Source organism: Gymnodraco acuticeps, unplaced genomic scaffold (genome assembly GCF_902827175.1).
Source record: "Gymnodraco acuticeps unplaced genomic scaffold, fGymAcu1.1, whole genome shotgun sequence".
In the NCBI taxonomy this organism is placed as follows: Eukaryota; Metazoa; Chordata; class Actinopteri; order Perciformes; family Bathydraconidae; genus Gymnodraco; species Gymnodraco acuticeps.
Window position 1 is genome coordinate 914,053 of NW_022990940.1, and position 21,048 is coordinate 935,100.

Genomic DNA, 21,048 nt, shown 5'->3' on the forward strand with positions numbered 1-21,048 from the left:
GGAGGTTTCAGACATGAGACATCTGGATCATTTTATCAACTTAGGAAATAGACAAACACAATTTCATTGACTGGAGCTGTTTGCCTGGCCAAATAAGCACACAATGAGGCCCCGTGGTAAACATGAACTTTGAGTCCATATTGACCTGCTGTTTGTGGTAATTTGGTCCAACTCAAATTGACTTAATGAAATATGCAACTTTTACATTTGGACACAGGCCCCCTCTACAAATGATCTTGTCCATGCAGGTTATAATGGGCATTTATTATTTCAGGTAATATTATGTTTAAGTGGAGCACATTCTTAAACACATCTGCTGAAAATGTTTTATCACAAATGTTTTTGGGGCTTTTTGCCTTAATTTTGGTACAGCAAGAGACAGACAAGAAAGGTAGCACAGGGCTATTGATCCAAGTTTCAGTCATTTTTAACTTGAATGAAAATTGTTCCAGCTTCTTGAACATGGGAAGTTGGTGTTTTTCAAAAAAGGTGATGGTTAACTGAAAATATGTGAAAATGTACTGTCTGTGAATTAAATATGAAGGCTAACATTGAGCTCCAAGAAAGTTACTATTTTATATTGAAAAAGAAAAAGTGATTCATTAAGAAAATAATTGTAAGATCAGTTAATAATTTAAGTAGTTATACTGAAAATGATCCCCTTTCCATAAGCCACAGGTAAAAATGAGCTGTCCTTAGGTTAAAAAAAAGAATACAACATTTTCATAATGGGGCATTTCATTGGCTAAATCATACTTAACTATAAAAAGGACATGCTTAAGCACTCATGTTATTCAATAACAGTATGGGGAAAACATAGTAAATACATTTGAATTTCCATTTTATGTTATTTTATAAATAATAATAACCCATTGCATTTATTTTAGGGCTTTTACAAGTGCTCAACGTGCTTTACATTATTACATATCAGACATGTAATACATCAATACTGTTGACCCAGATTACCCACAGGAGCAATTTAGGATGAAGTGTCTTGCCCAAGGACACAACAGCCAGACACTACACCCTCAACTGCTTCTGTGTTTATACTTTAACATTTACTCTATTATACAACAGTAACTTGAGGAAAACTCAAATGCATGCTAATTATAATAAGTAGAACAACATAATAGTCAGACATTGGTCATTTTGCATGCTTTTGGTACGTTCAGTATATTATGATGCTTATACTTTTAAATTAACACGTGGAATGAAGTTCTTTAGAAGGAATTTCCTACTACTTAAATATACTGTCGGAATAATTCAACCTCGATTATCACATTTGTGTGAGGCATTGAACAATTGATCGGAGATCCTGTATCACATGACCAAGGAAACAGCCTCAGAATTAAATTTTCCCGGAAGTTGCCCATGCGACTGTGAGGCGCACCGGCTCCATAGACAGAAACATCGCATTATGGCCTCGCTCTGAGCCTCCTGATGCGACAGTTGTGTACATACCTAACCGGCAATCCGTCACCATCGACGCCCTGATCATGGACCTCCAGTCCAGAGGCTTTTTTCGGGGCCATCGGAGTTGTCAATAGTACTCCCAAAGTACTATATTATTTGATTTTGAGCACTGTCACTTTTGCACGCCCGGGGATTTAAACCGAGGTGACAGTAGTAGCACTCACCCCATCTGCCGGTCAGCTAAGCTAGCTCGCTAAGTCCATAGCCAAGAAGGGCATCACTTTTCTTTTGGAGTAAAGGACAAGGAAACTACAACACCACTACTTTCATTAACAGAAGACTGATCAAAGGCTGATTCCCCGAGTTCCCATCTAACTACATATTCACTATTGATTGCTGGTAAGAATAAAACTCACGTTGGTGTTGCTATCTTGAAGTACAAGCCTGGCTTCATTTTTGTCAAAGGCACACAGGCTAGCTATGCTAATGCTAGTAGGTTGAACAGGCCCTGCCGGCTGTCAGTCCTCTCACTGACACAGCTAGCCTGCTAATCTTGCCAAGAACACGATAACGGAGCAAACTAAATGTATCTGAATCGTTTGAGGTTAGTTAGGTACTCAGTCTGGAGGTATTATTTACAGTTGCTTAGCTAACATTAGCTGAAATGACAGCCAGGGTGTCTCGCTCTCGTGGCCAATCTTCATCTGTTCACCGTTATCACCGACGGCTCTCTAAGGTGACGCTAGTTAGCCCTTCATCGTGTCATGGTTTTAAGACGGTTTTCCACATAGTTTCACATCTAACGCCTCAACTGTACCGGTGTGACTGAAAGCTTGCCGTTATTTGTCTTGTTAGCTTAGCACTAGCTCAAGTTTAATGTCAGGTTGACTGTTTAATTTGACTGGAGGAGCTCGCAGGGCCTGTAATTAAATACACTTCGTAGGACAGGGCTGGGCTACATCGCTAACCAACATTAGCTTAACTGTAACCAATCGGTGTCAAGAGTTGCAACATGTTGGCTAGTACCGGCTTATCTGCAGTGCTCCAGTTTTGAGTTGTCAACATATTGTCCTTCTCCACAGAAAGATGATCAAACTGAACTCTGTAGTTTAAGGTTAAATGTGGACATATCGGCCAGCCACGTAGCGAAATGTCTGACAGTGGGACACGTAATGCTGGCCGGCTAACGATTTAACCTGCCTCGGCCGGGAATGCTGCCTGGTTAGCAGGCCAGTAAACCGTATTTTTATCCTGTAACTTCGCTAAGAGAAAATCGGAAGCGTTCCCTTAACTACCCGTCACATTAAATAGCGATTCATAAGTATGTTGGCCATATCTGCTGACAGAACCATCTTGTAGCTTTGTGCATGGATGCCCTGTCTAAAAAGAAGCATGGCATTAGCTAGCGGCTAACGACAGTTCCTGTGTCAGCAGGTGGATGACACGTCTGCTTGTAGTATTCACCATATTTTATTATTCCATTTTGTCTTGGCTCCTATTCAACGGTCGTTTTTCTTGATGAGAAACTGTAGTCATTTATTTTAAACGGGTATCGACTTAACGATATTTGCACATGTAGCTAGCACACCCAGAGGGCATTACAACCAATGTTAACACAGCAAACGTTCTTTGACCTGAGGTATCCATTTTCTTAAATTCCCTCAAAACATGACCAGTCCAAGTGATTTGGTCCCAGGCAGGTATGTACTGTAAGTAGATCTCCCAACCATAAGACATAATCCCCATTTTGTTTTTGCTGCTTGACAGTCATAGTCCCTTATTTTATATTTGAACAACCGACAGACTTGGGTAGACATTATAACAAGCACATGAGTCGATCAATATCTGATTTGAGCAATAAATGCACAGATGAAGTTAACTCTCATGTGCTCATAAGACTGCAAGCATGAGCCATGAAATATCCAAGTGACCAACATTGTGGGAGGTGATGGAGTTATGTAGTCAAACCCACAGACCACACCCTCCCTGCTTGGTAAGATGATGCCACACTAAGGGTTCATGTCTTCATACAGTATTGAGTTATGTCTAACCTGTATGACTAGTTATCATATGTAGAGATCCACTTTGAAATCAAAGTCATTTTCTCTTGATGCTTGTTTTGTGCTAATGCCTAATCGTTTATTTCCCCTCTATTTTTCTATAAGGCTGGCCACACAAAGCCACTCTAATGCAGAACCACAAAAGAACGTGAAATGAACAAACCACCACAGCCTATAGCGGGACCCACCTCCGTCCCAAACCCTTCCCCTTCCCCTGGATTGACACAGGTGAGAGCCACTGACTTTGTTTAATACTAGTTGCTGTTTTTTGTATATTAAAGATAGGTTACATCATTTTTCCTGTATTCTCTCCTCTCAAGGCCGCCTACGGTCCTGGACAACCCCCTTCTCTTGTCTTTGCCACCCCCCCACCTCAACAAATGAACTCTGCACCGCAACCAAGACAGGTATTGTTCACATCAGTGTTTTTCCTACTGCTAAAGTTTTAGATTTCAGTGGCTTAAGTATGTGATAATTTGCCTTGTATGGGAACCCTCCCTCTTCTACTCTTTCACTAAGACTTCTGACACGGCTTCTTCTGCTATAAGGCTTTGGCTAAGTCTCTGTGTGTTTTGGCCTTTTGCCATGTTTCTCCTTGAATGTCAATCTTGACTTCTTTCCTCTCTTCTGCTGTCCTCCCAGTTTGCTGCAGGCCCCCGTACTTTACACCAACAGGTACTAACACCCTGCACTTTTCCTTACATCCCCAATCTCCTTGGTGTAATGCATGTTTTCAGCTCCACATATTGGAGAATATATAAGCTTTACTGTTTTATTAGATGAAATAACTTTTCCTGAGGTCCAGTTGCATGTAACTCCAAATCTAATTTTAACAATGCGTATTTTTCTATAGGAAATAGTTGTTGGCCAGGTCAAAAATGTTTATTAGATATCAACAAGTCCTTATTTATTGTTTATCCATCATGCACCCTAACATTTTGTATTAAAGATAATTAGTTGTAGTACCTGTCCTGCAGCATTTTCACATTGCTTCAGTGCACACATGCGCCTGCAACCTGTAAAGCGATTCTTTAACCACTCAAGCTGGGACCGAATAACTCGAGTGGATCGCACTTCTCTGCAGACCTGAACACAGTCATGTCATCGTTTGAGCTTACTATTCATGGCTGATAAAATATTTTGTTTCTGCCTCTCTTTCTCTTCATTCTTACGGCTTGTAATCTTAACCTTTCACATTGTCTCTTGTCCTCATTTTCACTTAAATCTCACTCCCTCTCTTGCTCTCTGCTCATGTGTTGCGCGGCTGAAGGGGGGATACAGAGCATTACAGGTAACAACTTTTCCCTTCGTCTATCTACCCCCCTCTTAACTCGGGCTAACTTCAGTATAGCAATGAGATATGAGATTCAGCACTCGGTGTAATTCAAATTAGACTTAGTGTAACTCAAGACCTGAACGTGCTGCACATATTGGCAGTCACAGTGAGTGCTTCCAGCTGAGTTTAGGTCTGTGACTGAACACATACACAAGCATAACGCTTGTGTGTTGTGCTTGTGTATGTGTGTGTGTTCATAACACGTGAGTTAGGACCACAATAGCTAAGACACTAAATAAGCACATGGAGCATCAGGTTTGCTTGTGCTTCTGACATACTCTTCATCAGTCTTTATCTTCCCTCATTTGTTTTCTAGAGTTACTATCAGAACCGACCAGCGATGGCCGCGAGTGCTCCAAGGCTGCAGACGAGTAGTGGCCCCCGACCTGTCGGACCCACTCACGTCTACCCGCCCAACTCCCAGATGATGATGATTTCCCAGCAGCAGCTGTCTTTTGCTGGCTCCCCTCAGGGATACTTCATCCCCCCTGGACAGGTTGGTTTACTTTATTAGTATTACTTGGTATCCATTTGACAAATGACATGCAAAGTACATGCATATAACTAGTCTACCCAACAACCTGCCGACATGATATTAAGTATATCTTAATGATTACTGGGATAATAATCTCATCATGAAATGTACATGTTGTCCCACGCCTACTGTTCTGGCTCCAAAGTTGAAGTATTTTTCTCATGAAGAAATACAATTTGAATAATTGGGGTGAACGTCTAAGACATTTAAGTGTTAACAACTGTAAAGGTTCTCTTAGGATCGTAGGGGATTACCTGCTCCTACTAAATGAGTGTAATGAAGCCCCGTTAAACCTACTGCCATGGAGAAAAATAATTTTTGGCATAGGAAATTGAGTTCAAAGTAATTTTCCATTCAAGAGACAGATTGTCAAGCAGCAAAGAATTACGAGTGCCACAGTTTGTCAAATGGTAAACTTAAAAAGACTGAAACATCAACAGCCAGAGAAAATCAGTCTTTCTGCTTCAAAAAGCCTGACTGAAGTGTGTGAGCATGTGACGTGTAGGCAAAAGAAGTATAAGCTGCGTTTCAAAATAAATTGGGGACAATCTGCACAAATGTTAGTTTTTTATCTTCCAAAGACAGATGTTAGAAAAAAGGCTTCTCTTTTTGGGTTAATACAGTGCATTTCTGTGGAGATGACGCATAATAATTCAATATGTGGTTGTAATTTCTGTCTCTTTTATTGTTTCTCTGCAGTACCGGGCCCCATATATGCCTCCTACTCAGCAGTATCCAGTGACCACCGGTACAGGAGGCTTCTACCCGGGAACTAGCCCTGCTGAATACCCTGCTTATGGTAAGGGGTTTTGGACAAGACCAACAACAACCAAGCACAACTATAAACATCGACAATTGTCAGTTAAAACACCAGACAAACACATTTAACTTCAGCATGTAGTTTAAGTCTGTATATATTTGCGCGCCTCTTCGCCCATATGGTATCGCCGGGTGTGTGTGGTGGTTTTGCTTGGCTGGTTGGTGTGTTTAATGTCTCTGTGGGTGAAACACAGCTGTGTGTGGTGAAGTGCCAGTTGCATGTACTCTGGCTTGATTCTGCTTTGGCCTGTGTGCTCTCTATCTGCAGTCTCACCTGACACTGCCTTACAGGTTCCATGAAATGGCTTTGAGACAATAATTGTGTCCTTTTGCTGGATGCATGTCTAAATAGAAATGCTGTTGGGGGATGGTTTTCATGTAAAGACTAAATATTACTGAAAGCATTCAGGACAAAGACTACCTGATGCAAGCAAATATTTAAGTATTACTGCACGTGTTTATAAATGTGCTATATAAATAAAACTTGATTTGACATGAAACCATTTTCTTTTAAATCCCCCCAAACACACATCTTGTGTTACTGCTGAAGCATCTTATTTGCTAAAGAAAACTGTGAGGAATTGGCTTGTTAAAACTTAAACCTCACATTATTTTGCTTACACACACCCCTGAGTGTAAAATGAACACATTATAAAACTTTCCAGGAAGAGAAAATTATGATTTGATTTAAGACTCTTTTGACAGAAACAATAAATCAATAAGATACAGACAGAAACACAAGTTACGAACACGTTAAAAGCTTTGTTCATTTCATGGGACCTTTTTAACACCCTGCTTCCTCTGGATCCTCTCATTAACTCATTCTGCATCTGTCTCTTCCTGCCCTCTCTCCTTCTTTCCTCCCGTCCCTCACTCCCTTCCTCTCGTTTGCTGCGTTGGTTCAGAGCCCTCTCTTGCTGCGAGGGAGAGGCGGGGTGGTGGGGGGAGAGGGGGCGGGCGAGAGAACGTCCGTCTCTCTCTCCACGGTGCTCCTCTCACCTCCCAGCGCTACCCTGGTGAGTAGTGTGTGTGTGCTTGTGTGTTGTTCAGCAGGCTTTAGTGGCAACAATCTCTGTGGCCCTTCCTGTCTCTGGTCGTGTTTTTAAATGTGTTTTACTTTTCTTTATTCTAACATGAATGTTTGCGTTCGAATGGGATACAAAGTAAAGGTTGCATACATAAGAAAACATTCACCGGTGATCATACCACCAGAAAATACACCTAAATGCACACTGTCAGTGACGTTAGGGTTAAATCGGGGTGAATTGAACAATTTCGCTGACAATTATATAAAGGTTATACTTAAAATACTTTAATCTACAAACCACACTTTGTTAGCAGTGCTGATATAATTCTCTCTAACAATATCCTTCAACATCTGCTGAATAAAAAAACACTAACCCTTGCTAGTAAGCAGGTTTCTTGCTAGCTGGACCGAAATGTACAACAATCAAGTTCATTGTTTAAACATTCATGAGCTACAAAGTCATGTTGGCTCTTTTCCTTCACTGTACAGCACTTTAACATCCTGCTTCTGTCCGACCTTCAGTCTGGATGTGAAGGTCATTACTTCAATGGCGTGTCATAACCAATTTCACTCTAGTGCGTTTGAACCTTAAACTTCACACAGGCAAGCTTTAACATCCAGGGTTTTGAGTAATGGCAGCGTCAATTGATTTCACAACACATAAATTAGCCTGTAGATAAGCCTATATCTATATATAATATGTCAAAGTTATTTTTTTTGCTTTGACCTTGAACAATTTATAGACTCTGTGGATTCCTGTTTTCTTTCCTACAGGATGCAAGATGTGTTTTCTCTGTTCAAAGTTCCAAATATGAATGAGGTTAACAGTGTCAGAAAGTACACTGCAAATACTTTTTTTTTCAAGACTACAGGAAAATAAACTCTTGTGACTCCGGATTGGAGCTGCGTCTGACACTTTTGGGATGGTTTCCTTTTCATTAATACTCTTATTGTTTGATTTACCTGTTACAGCAGGAGCATACTATCCAGCGCAGCCACAGTACTCCCCAGCTGTCCAGCCGGCACCTGTCATGATAAACCCCGCCCAGCAACAGCAACAAGCCCCGCCTCCTCAGCAACCACAGGCACCGCCACAAGGGCCACCAAAGAGGGAACGCAAACCGGTAGTGTGTCTCAACAAAAGGGCAGCGCGCCTCTTGTCTGAGGTCAAAAAAAAAAATTTGAATGGACAAAAAAGTGTATTGTCTGTCCAATGTGGAACTTTCCCTTTTACCTGTAAATGACAATAGTGTTCACCATGATGGGTGGCTGCCATAGATCAGTAGCGACAACATTGTTACACACTGGCTGTGCTTTGATTTTGGCTACATGTTAGAAATCTAACCAATATGTATCCTGCCTTTTTATAGATAAGGATACGAGACCCCAACCAGGGTGGACGTGATATTACAGAGGAGATCATGTCGGGTGGAAGATCCACCACCACACCGACCCCCCCACAGGTGAGGAGACATTTTGAGAAGACTGTCTTTATGGACTCATTTGAACTCTGATCTGAAACGGGAAGATATAGTCATAAAAAGTATGTTTTTTGTTGTTGTATTCTGTCTTGAAAACTAACGAGTCATGGCTCTGTTAATCTAGGATTAAGGTTTTTTGTTTTTCTTATCTAATCCCGAACTATTTTTTTTAACACTATACAATACACAGTACACACGGCAGTCTTTAAAATGACCATAGCGCTTAATAATCACTTCTTTGAAACGGTCACAAATGATTTCATCACAATTACTTGTGAAAGGCATGGATGTAATTCATAAATACGTTGCAATCTGTGTTTCCATTTCATTTATCAGAGATTTAAACCCTTATTACTGTTTTGTGACTGCAGGCTTCCACAGCAGAATCGAGTCCTGCACAGACAAACGGAGAAGTTACACAGCCTCCTACAGTGACTAGAATAGGTGAGTACAGTTCCTCAGTTTTGGTTTACATAACGAATACAAGATGGCTGTATTCCACATTTTCCAGATTGTGACTATTCTGTATATTTTGCTGCCCAGATGACAACACTGAGCCTCCTGTGAGTGCTGAAACCCCCCCACCTCCTGCCACAGCAGAATCAGAGCCTGTGGAGGAAGACCAACAGGAATCGGATGACCAGATGACACCGCCTGCTGAGTTAGCCGCACAATCTGTAGCCCCTGCAGCCGCCGCTGAAGTGCCACCCCCATTGAAAAAGGACCTGCCGTCTCCCTCCCCCCCCCCTGCAGCAGCAGTAGCAGAGCCTACTGCTGCTCCTGCTGAGGCCGAAAACACAGTTGATACTAAAGTAAGTGACACGGTAGACGCTCCTGTCAGCCCTTCAGCATCATTAGCAGCAAAAGTGGCGCCTGTCAGGAAGGAAGAACCACAGGTTGCCCCAGCTCCTGCTGAGAAGGTACTAGAAAAGGAAGAAAATAAAATGGAGGAGGTGAAGAAATCTGAGAAAGAGGAGCAGGTGGCCAGCTCTAAGTTGGAGCCTGCCGTTGAGCTTGCTGCAACAGTTACCCCCGAAAAAGAAGCAGAAGAAGAGACGGCTACAAAGACAGAAACAGAGGTCTCTTCACCTCCGCCCTCTGCAGAGGAACCTGCTGCTGCTCAGACTCAGAGCGCCGCCCCGAGCTCTGAACCTGCTGCTACTCAGACTCAGAGCGCCGCCCCGAGCTCTGAACCTGCTGCTGCTCAGACTCAGAGCACCGCCCCGAGCTCTGAACCTGCTGCTGCTCAGACTCAGAGCGTCGCCCCGATCTCTGAACCTGCTGCTGCTGCTCAGACTCAGAGCGTCGCCCCGATCTCTGAACCTGCTGCTGCGGCTCAGACTCAGAGCGTCGCCCCGATCTCTGAACCTGCTGCTGCTGCTCAGACTCAGAGCGTCGCCCCGATCTCTGAACCTGCTGCTGCTCAGACTCAGAGCGTCGCCCCAAGCTCTGAGCCTGAACCCACACCGGCTGAGGCAGCAGAGCCTCTCCTCTCCAACGGTCTTCCTCAGGACGCTGAGGAACTCGCTGATGATGTGGCATTAACAGACACTACACCCCTTGACAAGCCTGAAGCGTCGCAATCTCAGGAATCCGCACCTGTGGCTAAAACGGCAATGCCTGCCCAGGAGGAAGTAGAAAAGGAGGAGGAGAAGAAAGAGGAGGAGAGTAAGGAGACAATTGAAGATGCCCCTCCTGCCGCTGTAAGCTGCCCTACAGAGGAATCTACTATGCAAGGTAGGGTGGAGTTTATTCTGGCTCACGTGTATATTTGTTGTTTGTGTCTGTGGTAGATTTTAATATCAACACTGCCTCCTTTTCTTAAAGCTGCAACGTCCGTACCAAAGAAGAGGAAGAACATGAAGGAGCTCAACAAGAAGGAGGCCATCGGAGACCTCCTGGACGCCTTCACAGAGGTGAGTGTCAGTCCGGATGACCACATGAAAGATCGATATTAGCAAAAGGACACAGTGTTCAAGTGTCTCCGCAATTTCAGACGTATCAACAATATTTCTGAGGACATATTATAACACTAAATTCTGCATCAAGTAACTTGGTTATTATAACACGTCCTCATCTCTTGGTGTTTGTGTTTGTCGTAGGAGCAAGAAGCCAAGCCTGCTCCCGAACCCTCGTCCGCTCAGGCCGACCCGGCACCTGTTGCTCCGCCCGCGCCTCCTGCTGAAGTTGTGGATGAAACTTGGGAGGAGAAGGAGGACAAGCAGAGCGATAAACCTAAAACAAAGACTGAGCCAACTGAGGCGAAATACCAGTACAAAGAAGGTATGCTGTGACCAACATGCTCTAGAATTGGCAATACCAAAAAAGAAAGGGGGGCACAGTCAAATGTATTTATAATTGTGTTGCAACAGTTGATTCATATATACAATGTTTCTTCCATCTCTCTCAGAACAATGGAAGCCGATAGACCCAGAAGACAAGAAGCGGTACGACCGGGTGTTCCTTCTGGGCTTCCAGTTCATCACCGCCAGTATGAACAAACCTGACAACCTGCCCACCATCAGTGACGTGGTCCTGGAAAAGGTAAGGGACTTTTGTACATCATTTTGAGAAATAAGTGAATATTCGAGGGGAAATTAAGCAGTCCTCCACTTCTTTAAACATTAACATTTATTTTTAACTTCAGGCAAACAAGACTCCGATGCGGCCTCCTGACCCAGCTCGCATGATGAATGTCGGTCCTGATTTTACCCCCTCTTATTTGGGGAACCTCGGAAGCAGACCGACGGGGGGACCCCGAGGCCCAGTGAGTGAAATGGACTCTTCAAAATCCCATGGATATGTGTTGACAAAGGTTTATTTTCTAACTTTTCCCTATATCTTTTCCCACCCCTCCTTTTAGCCACCGGGCGGGTCGGGCCAGGGCGGGTCGGGCCACGGCGGGTCGGGCCACGTCGGGCCACGCCGCTCCCAGCAGGGTCCGAGGAAAGACACCAGGAAAATCTTCACCAGCTTGTCCCTCGGGGAAGACATACAGCTCAACAAGGCTGAGAAGGCCTGGAAACCCGGGGTAAAGAAGTCCACACAGAGCCACACCGAAGAGGTGGCCGAAGACGACGACCCCGAACAGGCGAAGACTGCCGAGCTGTTCAAGCGTCTGCGCAGTATCCTCAACAAGCTCACCCCTCAGAAGTTTCAGGACCTGATGAAACAAGTGCAGGATCTGACGATAGACACCGAGGAGAGGCTGAAGGGAACCATTGACCTCATCTTTGAGAAGGCCATCTCAGAACCCAACTTCTCTGTGGCCTACGCCAACATGTGCCGCTGCCTTATGGGGGTAAGTCGAGGGATTTTTGTGAAGATATTATAATTTCCTCCAATGTTGACACGTAAAACAATGCCCTTTTTGTCCTTTTTTGTATCCATATTATTATCAATGAGATGTAAAGTGTATACTAAATAATGTGTTTCTCCCTCAGTTGAAAGTCCCTGCCACAGACAAACCAGGAGTTTTAGTGAACTTCCGCAAACTGCTGCTCAACCGCTGCCAGAAAGAGTTTGAGAAGGACCAGGATGACGATGAAATCTTTGAGAGGAAGCAAAAAGAAATGGAGGTTGCCAAAGAAGTAAGAAATGTGATCTTTTAACGAGACGGGTCTCAACCAACACATGTTTTCGTTGTTTAATCGGACTCAACTGATCATATTACTGAGTACAGTTTCCATTTGTTTCTGCCCCAGGGAGAGGAGCAAGAGCGCCTGAGAGTGGCGCTGCAGAACGCCAGAGACCAGGCCCGCCGCCGCTCAATGGGTAACATCAAGTTCATCGGAGAGCTCTTCAAGCTGAAGATGCTGACGGAGGCCATCATGCACGACTGCGTAGTGAAACTGCTGAAGAATCATGATGAAGAGTCTCTGGAGTGTCTCTGCAGGCTGTTCTCCACCATCGGCAAAGACCTGGACTTTGAGAAGGCCAAGGTAAGAAAAGCACAAACATTTATACATTCAGCTGCCCCGGCGTTTTTAATGTGCCCCCGATTGTTAGTGATGGGTTCGAGGAACTGAGGAAACTATATAAATATCACTTATTCATTTCTACTTAGCTCAACATTTCAAAGCCATGACTCATACAATCTGTTTTTCCCTGTTAGCCTCGCATGGATCAGTATTTCGCCCAGATTGACAAGATCATCAAAGAGAAAAAGACTTCATCCAGAATCCGCTTCATGTTACAAGACGTCTTGGACCTCCGAAGGGTAAATATTCATTCTTCCATAGCGGGATATTGCAATAAAAGTAATCTAGGGAGAGACTTCTGAGTCTCATAAGAACCATGGATGTCCGAAAATGATGGGACTGTTTTATAACGTCTACAGAGTAACTGGGTGCCGCGTAGAGGAGAACAGGGGCCGAAAACCATCGACCAGATCCACAAGGAGGCAGAGCTGGAGGAGCAAAAGGAAATGATGAAAGTCCAGCAGATTATGTCCAGAGGAGGAGGAGGAGGAGGGGGTGGAGGTGGAGGAGGTGGTGGAGGCAGAAGGGACATGGGAGGGAACATGGGGGGCCGAGGCTCTCACCCACAGGGGGGCCGCGGGACCAGCCAGCCTCAGGAAGGGGGCTGGATCTCGGTGCCCATCTCCAAGAACAGACCCATCGACACCAGCCTCCTCAGCAAGATCACCAAGGTAACGTCCAGGTGTTAGTTTGCATTTTTGTAGTCAGTCTTGGGTCAAATATCCTTGTTTTTATCATATCTTGGTTTTATTTGTGAAGTTGAAGTCAAAACGGTTGACATTTGACTCCTTTTTCCTTTTTTTATATTATAATGTCAAGTAAGTCTAGTCAAAATATTTCGTAATTTCTTTCTCCCACGCCGTGCCGTTGCCCTGTAGCTTTAACTCATTTACTCTGAGTCATGCTGACTAGGGCTGCACGGTATTGAAAAAAACTGACATCGCGGTTTTTCCCCCCCCTGCGGTATATATTGCGTTTTTTTTAACCTGTTAAACCCCAAAGTCCCGGCGGGTACTTTACTTTTTTTTTCACGACAGTGTCTCAGGGGATCGTGATATTTAAGAACCTATTAATGTGTTATACCAGATTAACGGAAATAATCTCAGCTAACTGACGATACAAACCATTTTTACCAAAACAAAACACAAGTCTCATAAAAAGCATCTAAATTACCCCTGAGCGAAAAATACTAACGCACTTTGGCACAGAACTCAAGATAAAAGTACCCTTATTATTACTTTTCGTAGCTGCACTTACAAGATATCCGATTAAAGCTGTGGTTCCACAGATTATTTAGGTATATAGTATCATCACTGAGTGATCTGAACTCGGACAGGGGAAGCTAACACAGACATCACAACACGTACCTTTACGTAGCTTCTAAGGGAGATGTCTCACCGTAGCTGTCAATCTGATCAAAAGACGTGTTCAATGGCATTACAACGAGAAAGAAAAACGCGGTTGAATCGGTTAATCCATAGGTTTTTAACGTCTCTGTATAAAAAAAATGATTTAATTTATAATCCATAATTCCATTTTTATGTAAATATCGCAGAGCAAAAGTTAGCTGCTAATGGTAGAGTGGCTGCAGCTTCCAGTCTTGGCTATGTGGCAGTCTAACACACACACATTACCAAATAAGGAGTGAGAGTGACGCGTAGCCAAAACCAGAAGCTGCATACACTCTGGTGGCTACCATTAGCAGCTAACTGTTGTGCTCCGATTTTTACATAAAAATGGAATTATGGATTATAAACAATTGCTTCAAAGCCACAGATACATTATCAACCTATGGATCAACCGATTCAGCCGCGTTTTTTCTTTCTCGTTTTAATGCCATTGAACAAGTCTTTTGATCAGATTGACAGCTACGGTGAGACGATCTCCCGTAAAAGCTCCGTAAAAGGTACGTGTTGTGATGTCTGTGTTTGCTTCCCCTGTTGCGAGATCGGATCGCTTAGATACTATACTTAAATAATCTGTGGAGTCTCAGTTTTAATCGGATCTATTGTATGTGCAATTTCGATAAGTAATAAGGGTATCTTTATTTTGAATTCTGTGCTAAAGTGCGTTAGCATTTTTTTTTTTTAAATGAATATAACCGCACGTCCCTGCGGTGTGAATACCGTGCATGCGCATACCGCGGTTATCGCCATGACACGGTATATCGTTCAGCCCTAATGCTGACTGATATGAGCGACCTGAAATGGCGACACAGCAGAGGACATGAAGCTGCTGCTTTGACAATATTTTGTCTCCTTTTTTTCTTGTCAAATGAAATTATGATTTTGGTTGATTTTATTTTCTAAACTACAATTAAGTGACTTGTTTTTTTTACCATATGACATGTTAATATTGTTACAGTTTTGACGTCAGTGCCAACTCGTCATCGCCTCGTTCTAGTCAAGGTCAACAAGCATCTTTAGTCATAGTTTTCTTTAACAAAATAAGCCTTTTTAAGGTATTTGTCATAGAACGTTCGTCTCTGAAATCCCCGTTTCAGGTTTTCACTTGAACTCAACGCCTTGTCACCTGTCAGTAATTCCAATATATTGTTTGAGGCCTCGAGTGTTTTTTGAATGCAGCGTAAGAAATTGCCCCAATTCTTTTTACAGTTATCTTTCTCAATTACAACCTTTTTGAACGAAGCTGTGTTCAGATAAATCTGATCTTTTAAGACTAGCATTTGACTGGTTTGTTAATTTAAATGTTGTTTTGACCTTCAGCCTGTTTCTCTGGACTTCAACAATCAGCTGCTGGCTCCAGGGGGGAAAGGCATGTGGGGCAGCTGGGGCAAAGGCAGCAGTGGAGGAACCGGAGCCAAACCAGCCATCGGAGAGCCGGGTAAAACACCTACTTAAAAAAGACAGTGTGGTTTTAGGCTTTTTTTAAGTGGCTGAGTGTTAATCTGTCCTTTTTTAACACTTTTAGAGCCTGGTCGTCAATCTACCAGCACCGTCAACCGTTTCTCAGCGCTGCAGCAGTCTGGCTCCGCGCCGTCTGCCACGGACTCTGATCGCAGAGCTCCTCAGAGGTATTAACTGCTGCAGATATTGTCTCATCAAGGGAACAAATGTTGTATTTTTTTCTTTTGTCTTTTTTAGATCCTTCACTTTCTACCAGAGTAACTGTCATTGTTTATTCAGAGAGTTTTTGGACACTTCATGAGTAATGTTGACCTGTTTTAGGTCAAGCTCGAGCCGTGAGCGTGGCGGGGATCGCTTTGAACCATCGGATCGCAGCGAGGGACGGGGGGGGTCGTGACGACAGCAGCAGTCGCAACCAAATCAGCAAGAGGAGCTTCAGCAGAGAGTCTCAGGAGCGCGGCGGGAGGACCGGAGACCTGCGGTCGGCCACTGAGGCGGTGCGGCGCGTCGCCAGCATGACTGACGACCGGGACCGAGGAAGCCGAGATCGTGGTAGTCAGGATCGAGGCAGTCGGGATCGAGGCAGTCGGGATCGAGGCAGTCGGGATCGAGGCAGTCGGGATCGAGGCAGTCGGGATCGAGGCAGTGAAGACCGGGCCCCAAGCAAAGAGCTCCCAGGTGAACAACCCAGTGAGCTAAAGTGAAGATTTGAAATAGATATGATAGACAGGCGTCCTTTAGGGATAGCTGCATAAACAATGATTGGAATAATATTTAACCCTTACTGTATCTTTTATCTCTGCAGTTAAGCGTGAGAGCGCACCCACTCCTCCTCCTACTATTTCAAAACCTGCCTTGAGTGAAGATGAGTTGCAGAAGAAGTCGAACGCAATCATCGAAGAATACCTCCACATTAATGACTTGAAGGTATGAACATGAGGCCGTGCGAACTGGCATGCACCGAAATGTATTTGACCTCAATGTACCCTTATAATCAGGCAATGCTTGGTATTCAAACCGCTTCCAATGGCCAACCTCTTGTGTCTTGTTTTGCTGCTGCAGGAGGCGTTGCAGTGCGTGACTGAACTCGGCTGTTCCTCGCTGCTCTACGTGTTCGTGCGGAGCGGCGTGGAGTCGACGCTGGAGCGCAGCACCATCGCTCGACAGCACATGGGCATGTTGCTGCAGCAACTCATAAAGGCCGGCGCACTGCCCACGGAGCAGTACTACAAAGGGTGAGCATGGAAAAAGATGTTGATACTTACTCTTTGACCGATGAGAATGTGTGTTTGAAGTGAGATTAAATGCTGTGTTGTTTTTGGGGACTGCAGGTTAGAAGAGACCCTGGAGATTGCTGAAGACATGGCCATAGATATACCTCACATCTGGCTCTACCTGGCTGAACTCATCACCCCCGTGCTCCATGAGGGAGGCATCCCTATGGGACAGCTCTTCAGGTGGGCTACAGCAAAAATAATTGAATCAAATAAGTCAAAATATCTTGGTATAAAACGTTGGTTGAAATGTTGAATACCCTATAAACAGTCATCAAACTGTTTTTTTCAAATAAATAGGGATGTTAGGTAACATTTCTAAGGCAATCTGACAATCAGATTTTACACATTCAGTAAAAAAGACAAACTGATAGTCACATCACTTGTTTTGTCAGCTTCTCAATTAAACTCTCGTCTATCATTCACCCTTTTTCACTTCAATCTACTCACAAATCAACATACCTTTTTGCCTTGAGTGTTACTGGTGTCCCTGAAAATGGTAGTAAAAAGACAACTAAATATAAGTGAAGTCCAAATCAAACGCATAACTCTGTTTGTGTGTGGTGTGTTCAGGGAGATCTCTAAGCCTCTGGTGCCTCTGGGCCAGGCCGGCGTTCTGCTGATACAGATCCTCAAGCTGCTCTGCAAAGAAATGGTACGTCTCACATCAATATTGAACATTTTGAATGTAAACTTTAACATCTGTGTCATTAGATCCTGTTGTTCCTAATCTTAGTGAGTTTGGACACTGGATTGAAGTTTGTTTTTTCCCCATCAGACCCCTAAGAAGGTAGGGGCCATGTGGACAGAGGGGGATCTGAAGTGGAGTGAGTTCCTGCCCGAGGGCGACAACGTCGACGAGTTTGTCACCGAGCAGGTCTGTAGAACAAACTATTTATTCTGTGTCCTCTCCCCGTTTAGATTTCTGGAGGCATTTTATCAGGAGTATATTTCAAAAATACCTTTACACAATCATGTGGAAATCAGACCTATAATGTGCCTATACTTGTCTGGATTACATGTGATGATGAAATAAAGATATTTCATCAAGGATAAAACAAATGCAGACCTTATGCCACACCCACCTAAGCCTCAGGCTCTTGTGTGTTTCGGGTGTTTACGTTTATAAGAGAATAACAAAAGTAATGAGAGGGCGACTGTGGCTGCGAGGGAGTGCGGTCGTCTTTCAACCAGAAGGTTGTGGGTTCGATCCCAGCCCGTGCAGTCAACATGTCGATGTATCCTTGGGCAAGATACTTAACCCTGAGTTGCTCCCGATGGCATGGCCAACGGTGTGTGAATGTGTGTGAATGTTAGGTCCTAGAGCAAGTGGTACCGCTCAGTATGAATGGGTGTGAATGGGTGAATGACATGTAGTATGTAAAGCGCTTTGAGGGGTCGTAAAGACTGGATAAAGCGCTATATAAGTACAGTCCATTTACCATTTAATGATAACTGGAATTAATATGAATAGGTAACAAAACAAATATACATGGATTCATCTGGATATATGCTGTAACCTTTTAGAAATGTGAAATCTTAACAAATAAGATCAAACGACCTTTGTTTCAAGAGTCTGGAAAATGTTTAGGTATCTTTTTAAAATGGGAATTGTACACTTAAGAGCTGTAGAAAGTACGTTTTTACAAGTTGATCCCTTACAAGAATCTTCAATTGTCTGTATTTCTGTTTTATTTAGAAAATGGAGTTCACCATTGGAGAGGAGACGGAGGAGAAGAAAGACGAGGAGAAGGACTTCTTCACTGGAGAGGAGATCAGCAAACAGCTGGACAGACTCATCCAGGACAAAGCCAACAACCAGCGCGTCAGAGACTGGGTCGAGGTGGGACATACTTCCTGTTTTACTATACATTAGATATCCTATTTGTTTTATGCCATTGTTTTCCCTGTTGAACTGATATTATTCTTTTTCTTTAGGCTAACTTGGACGACCAGCTGACCACTTCCAACCAGTTCATACGAGCTTTGATGACGTCAGTGTGTCAGTCTGCCATCATCTGTAAGTGTGTTTAGGCTATAACGGATCCTAAACCTTTACCTGATGGTCATCACTGATTGTCTCCTCATCACAGCATGTTGAAACTGTTTCACTATTACTGATGTGTCGCTGTTCTGTGTTTATTAATTGTAGATTTAATTTTGCAGCCCTCTAAAGAACATTTAATTGAGAGTTTGTCTCTCCTTGTTCCAGGTGACACCCCGTACCGGGTGGATGCTAAGCAGATCGGCCAGAGGGCCAGTCTGCTGCAGAGATACCTGTGTGACGAGCAGAAGGAGCTGCAGGCGCTCTACGCCCTCCAGGCTCTGATGGTGCACATGGAGCAGCCAGCCAGTGAGTAATGATGTTCATCTCCTGTATGTAGAAGTTATTTATCTTCGCTAAATTATATCCTCACCTTATTCAAAAATGGCTCAATAATCACACTGCTTTTTCACGGTTGTATTCATTTACTGTCATCTTTCGGTGTGGTTATGAGGCTGGTGCCATTTGTATTTTATGCATTTTAATATAAATGGTTACTATGATCATTTTCACCTCTCGTGAGAATTACAGTTTGGGTCACAATTAAACATTTTCTAAAAAGGATGAAATGAATAGGAGGGAAGAGTCTAGATTTGACAGCAAAAAGACTCCAAAAAGTACAGTCGGTGTTAACAGACAGTTGTGTTAACACCGACATGCATCACAGACGCAGCCTGAGGTTATATTTACTGCAGGAAGGCTTGTGTAAGCTTTCATCCTCTGCAGCAAACAGTTTTTCATTAAGACTGGCAGATCAGGGCTGACCTCTGTGTGCTCTCTCTGCAGACCTGCTGCGGATGTTCTTTGACGCCTTGTACGACGAGGACGTTATCAAAGAGGAGGCCTTCTACAAATGGGAAACCAGCAAAGACCCTGCGGAGCAAACAGGCAAAGGTGTGGCCTTAAAATCAGTCACCGCCTTCTTCACCTGGCTCCGCGAGGCCGAGGAGGAGTCTGACAAAGAATAAAAAGAGTGAACTGAAAGCTGCCGCCCCCCTTTGGCGACGACGTGGGGGCTCTGCAGGCGGCTGCAGAGAGTCATGGACATTATTGCCATAGAGGCAGACTCAAATCAATCCTCAATGAGGATAAATCTTTATTATTTTTTCTTTTCTTTGAGGGATGGACTCAGAAAACAATCATTTCTCTCTACCTTCCCTCTCTTGCTTCCTCATTATTCCCCCCACCTGCTTGTCACAGCAAGTGTCCTCATCAAATAAACTTGAAAACTGATGCAGCAGGATTGCTTGTTAACGAGGTGTGAAGTATCTCACATCAGAACTGTTTTCTCACAATAATACAAACCAACAGGCTGCTTTTTTATGGTTCTAGATCATTCTAATGCCTAACATCCTATCTGATCTTTAAGAATAACAGCAGGGCGTGTGGTGTAGTGGTTCCCTGAAACGTCATGCCATAATGTGTGTTCAACCCAAACTCAGCTCTTATGTCTTTGTCCCTTACTGGAGTGTGCAGCATGACTGAAGTGTGTTTCTATTAATGATACAGTGGACGAAACGTCGATAGACAAATGTACATGAACTAATCTTAATTTGTTGGATGGAGTTTTTAAAGCAAAGGTTGTCTATTTTCTCTTCCTGTTTCGCAACATGAACTTACAAAGGACAGAAACATGGAGGACCGGTGTTGATCTTTGACCTTCACTACTGGGGGGGGGGGGGGTATTAATGCTTTCTCTAAGCCATCCTCTCCCATCCCCAGTGGTGAGCCACACTGACTGACTTCTCATCTTGACCTCTTCTATACTTAAACCTGAGCTGTCGTAGAGGACTAATGACCCAATCACCCTTAAAACTTGAAATCTACAGATAATTGACTTGATGAAAATATATAAAGTAAAAAAAAAAAAAACAGCAACACAGAAATGATCCGAAAGCCTTTTCTACATCAAGTGGAAACTTATTTCAGGAGCGTTCTGTAAATATATAATAATAATTATAAAAAACTTCTTTTTTCAGTTTTATTTTTCAGAAGCGATGAATTGCTGATTTAATTGCAGTGTAACCTTTTCCAACAGAAACCGCAGTTATCCGGATGCAGAGGTGCTTTAGATAATCCATTGATTATTAGTTGTATTGGAATTTTGTAAATATTTTTTTGCTTTCTTTATTTAAGAAATTGCTTCTTTTGCATCGGAAACTGGAAAGATGAGGTAACAGAACATTGCAAATAAAGGACTTATTGCTGAGAA

General features: G+C 43.4%; 1 protein-coding gene across 1 annotated transcript; it reads left to right on the plus strand.

The window, feature by feature from the left end:
* The first annotated feature begins 1,364 nt into the window (after nt 1–1,364).
* On the plus strand, nt 1,365–21,048 carry eif4g1a (eukaryotic translation initiation factor 4 gamma, 1a). The gene is given in 34 exon segments (XM_034234480.1): nt 1,365–1,812; nt 3,579–3,701; nt 3,794–3,880; nt 4,116–4,148; nt 4,744–4,764; nt 5,126–5,305; nt 6,044–6,143; nt 7,069–7,179; nt 8,163–8,356; nt 8,561–8,653; nt 9,043–9,115; nt 9,215–10,408; nt 10,499–10,587; nt 10,774–10,954; nt 11,082–11,215; nt 11,319–11,438; nt 11,535–11,972; nt 12,115–12,261; nt 12,376–12,612; nt 12,786–12,890; nt 13,011–13,322; nt 15,378–15,495; nt 15,583–15,685; nt 15,840–15,902; nt 15,904–16,196; nt 16,324–16,445; nt 16,581–16,753; nt 16,850–16,975; nt 17,366–17,447; nt 17,571–17,669; nt 18,492–18,635; nt 18,731–18,812; nt 19,005–19,145; nt 19,623–21,048. Coding segments are annotated over 33 exon segments (5,652 nt in total). The 5' UTR covers nt 1,365–1,812; nt 3,579–3,626; the 3' UTR covers nt 19,805–21,048.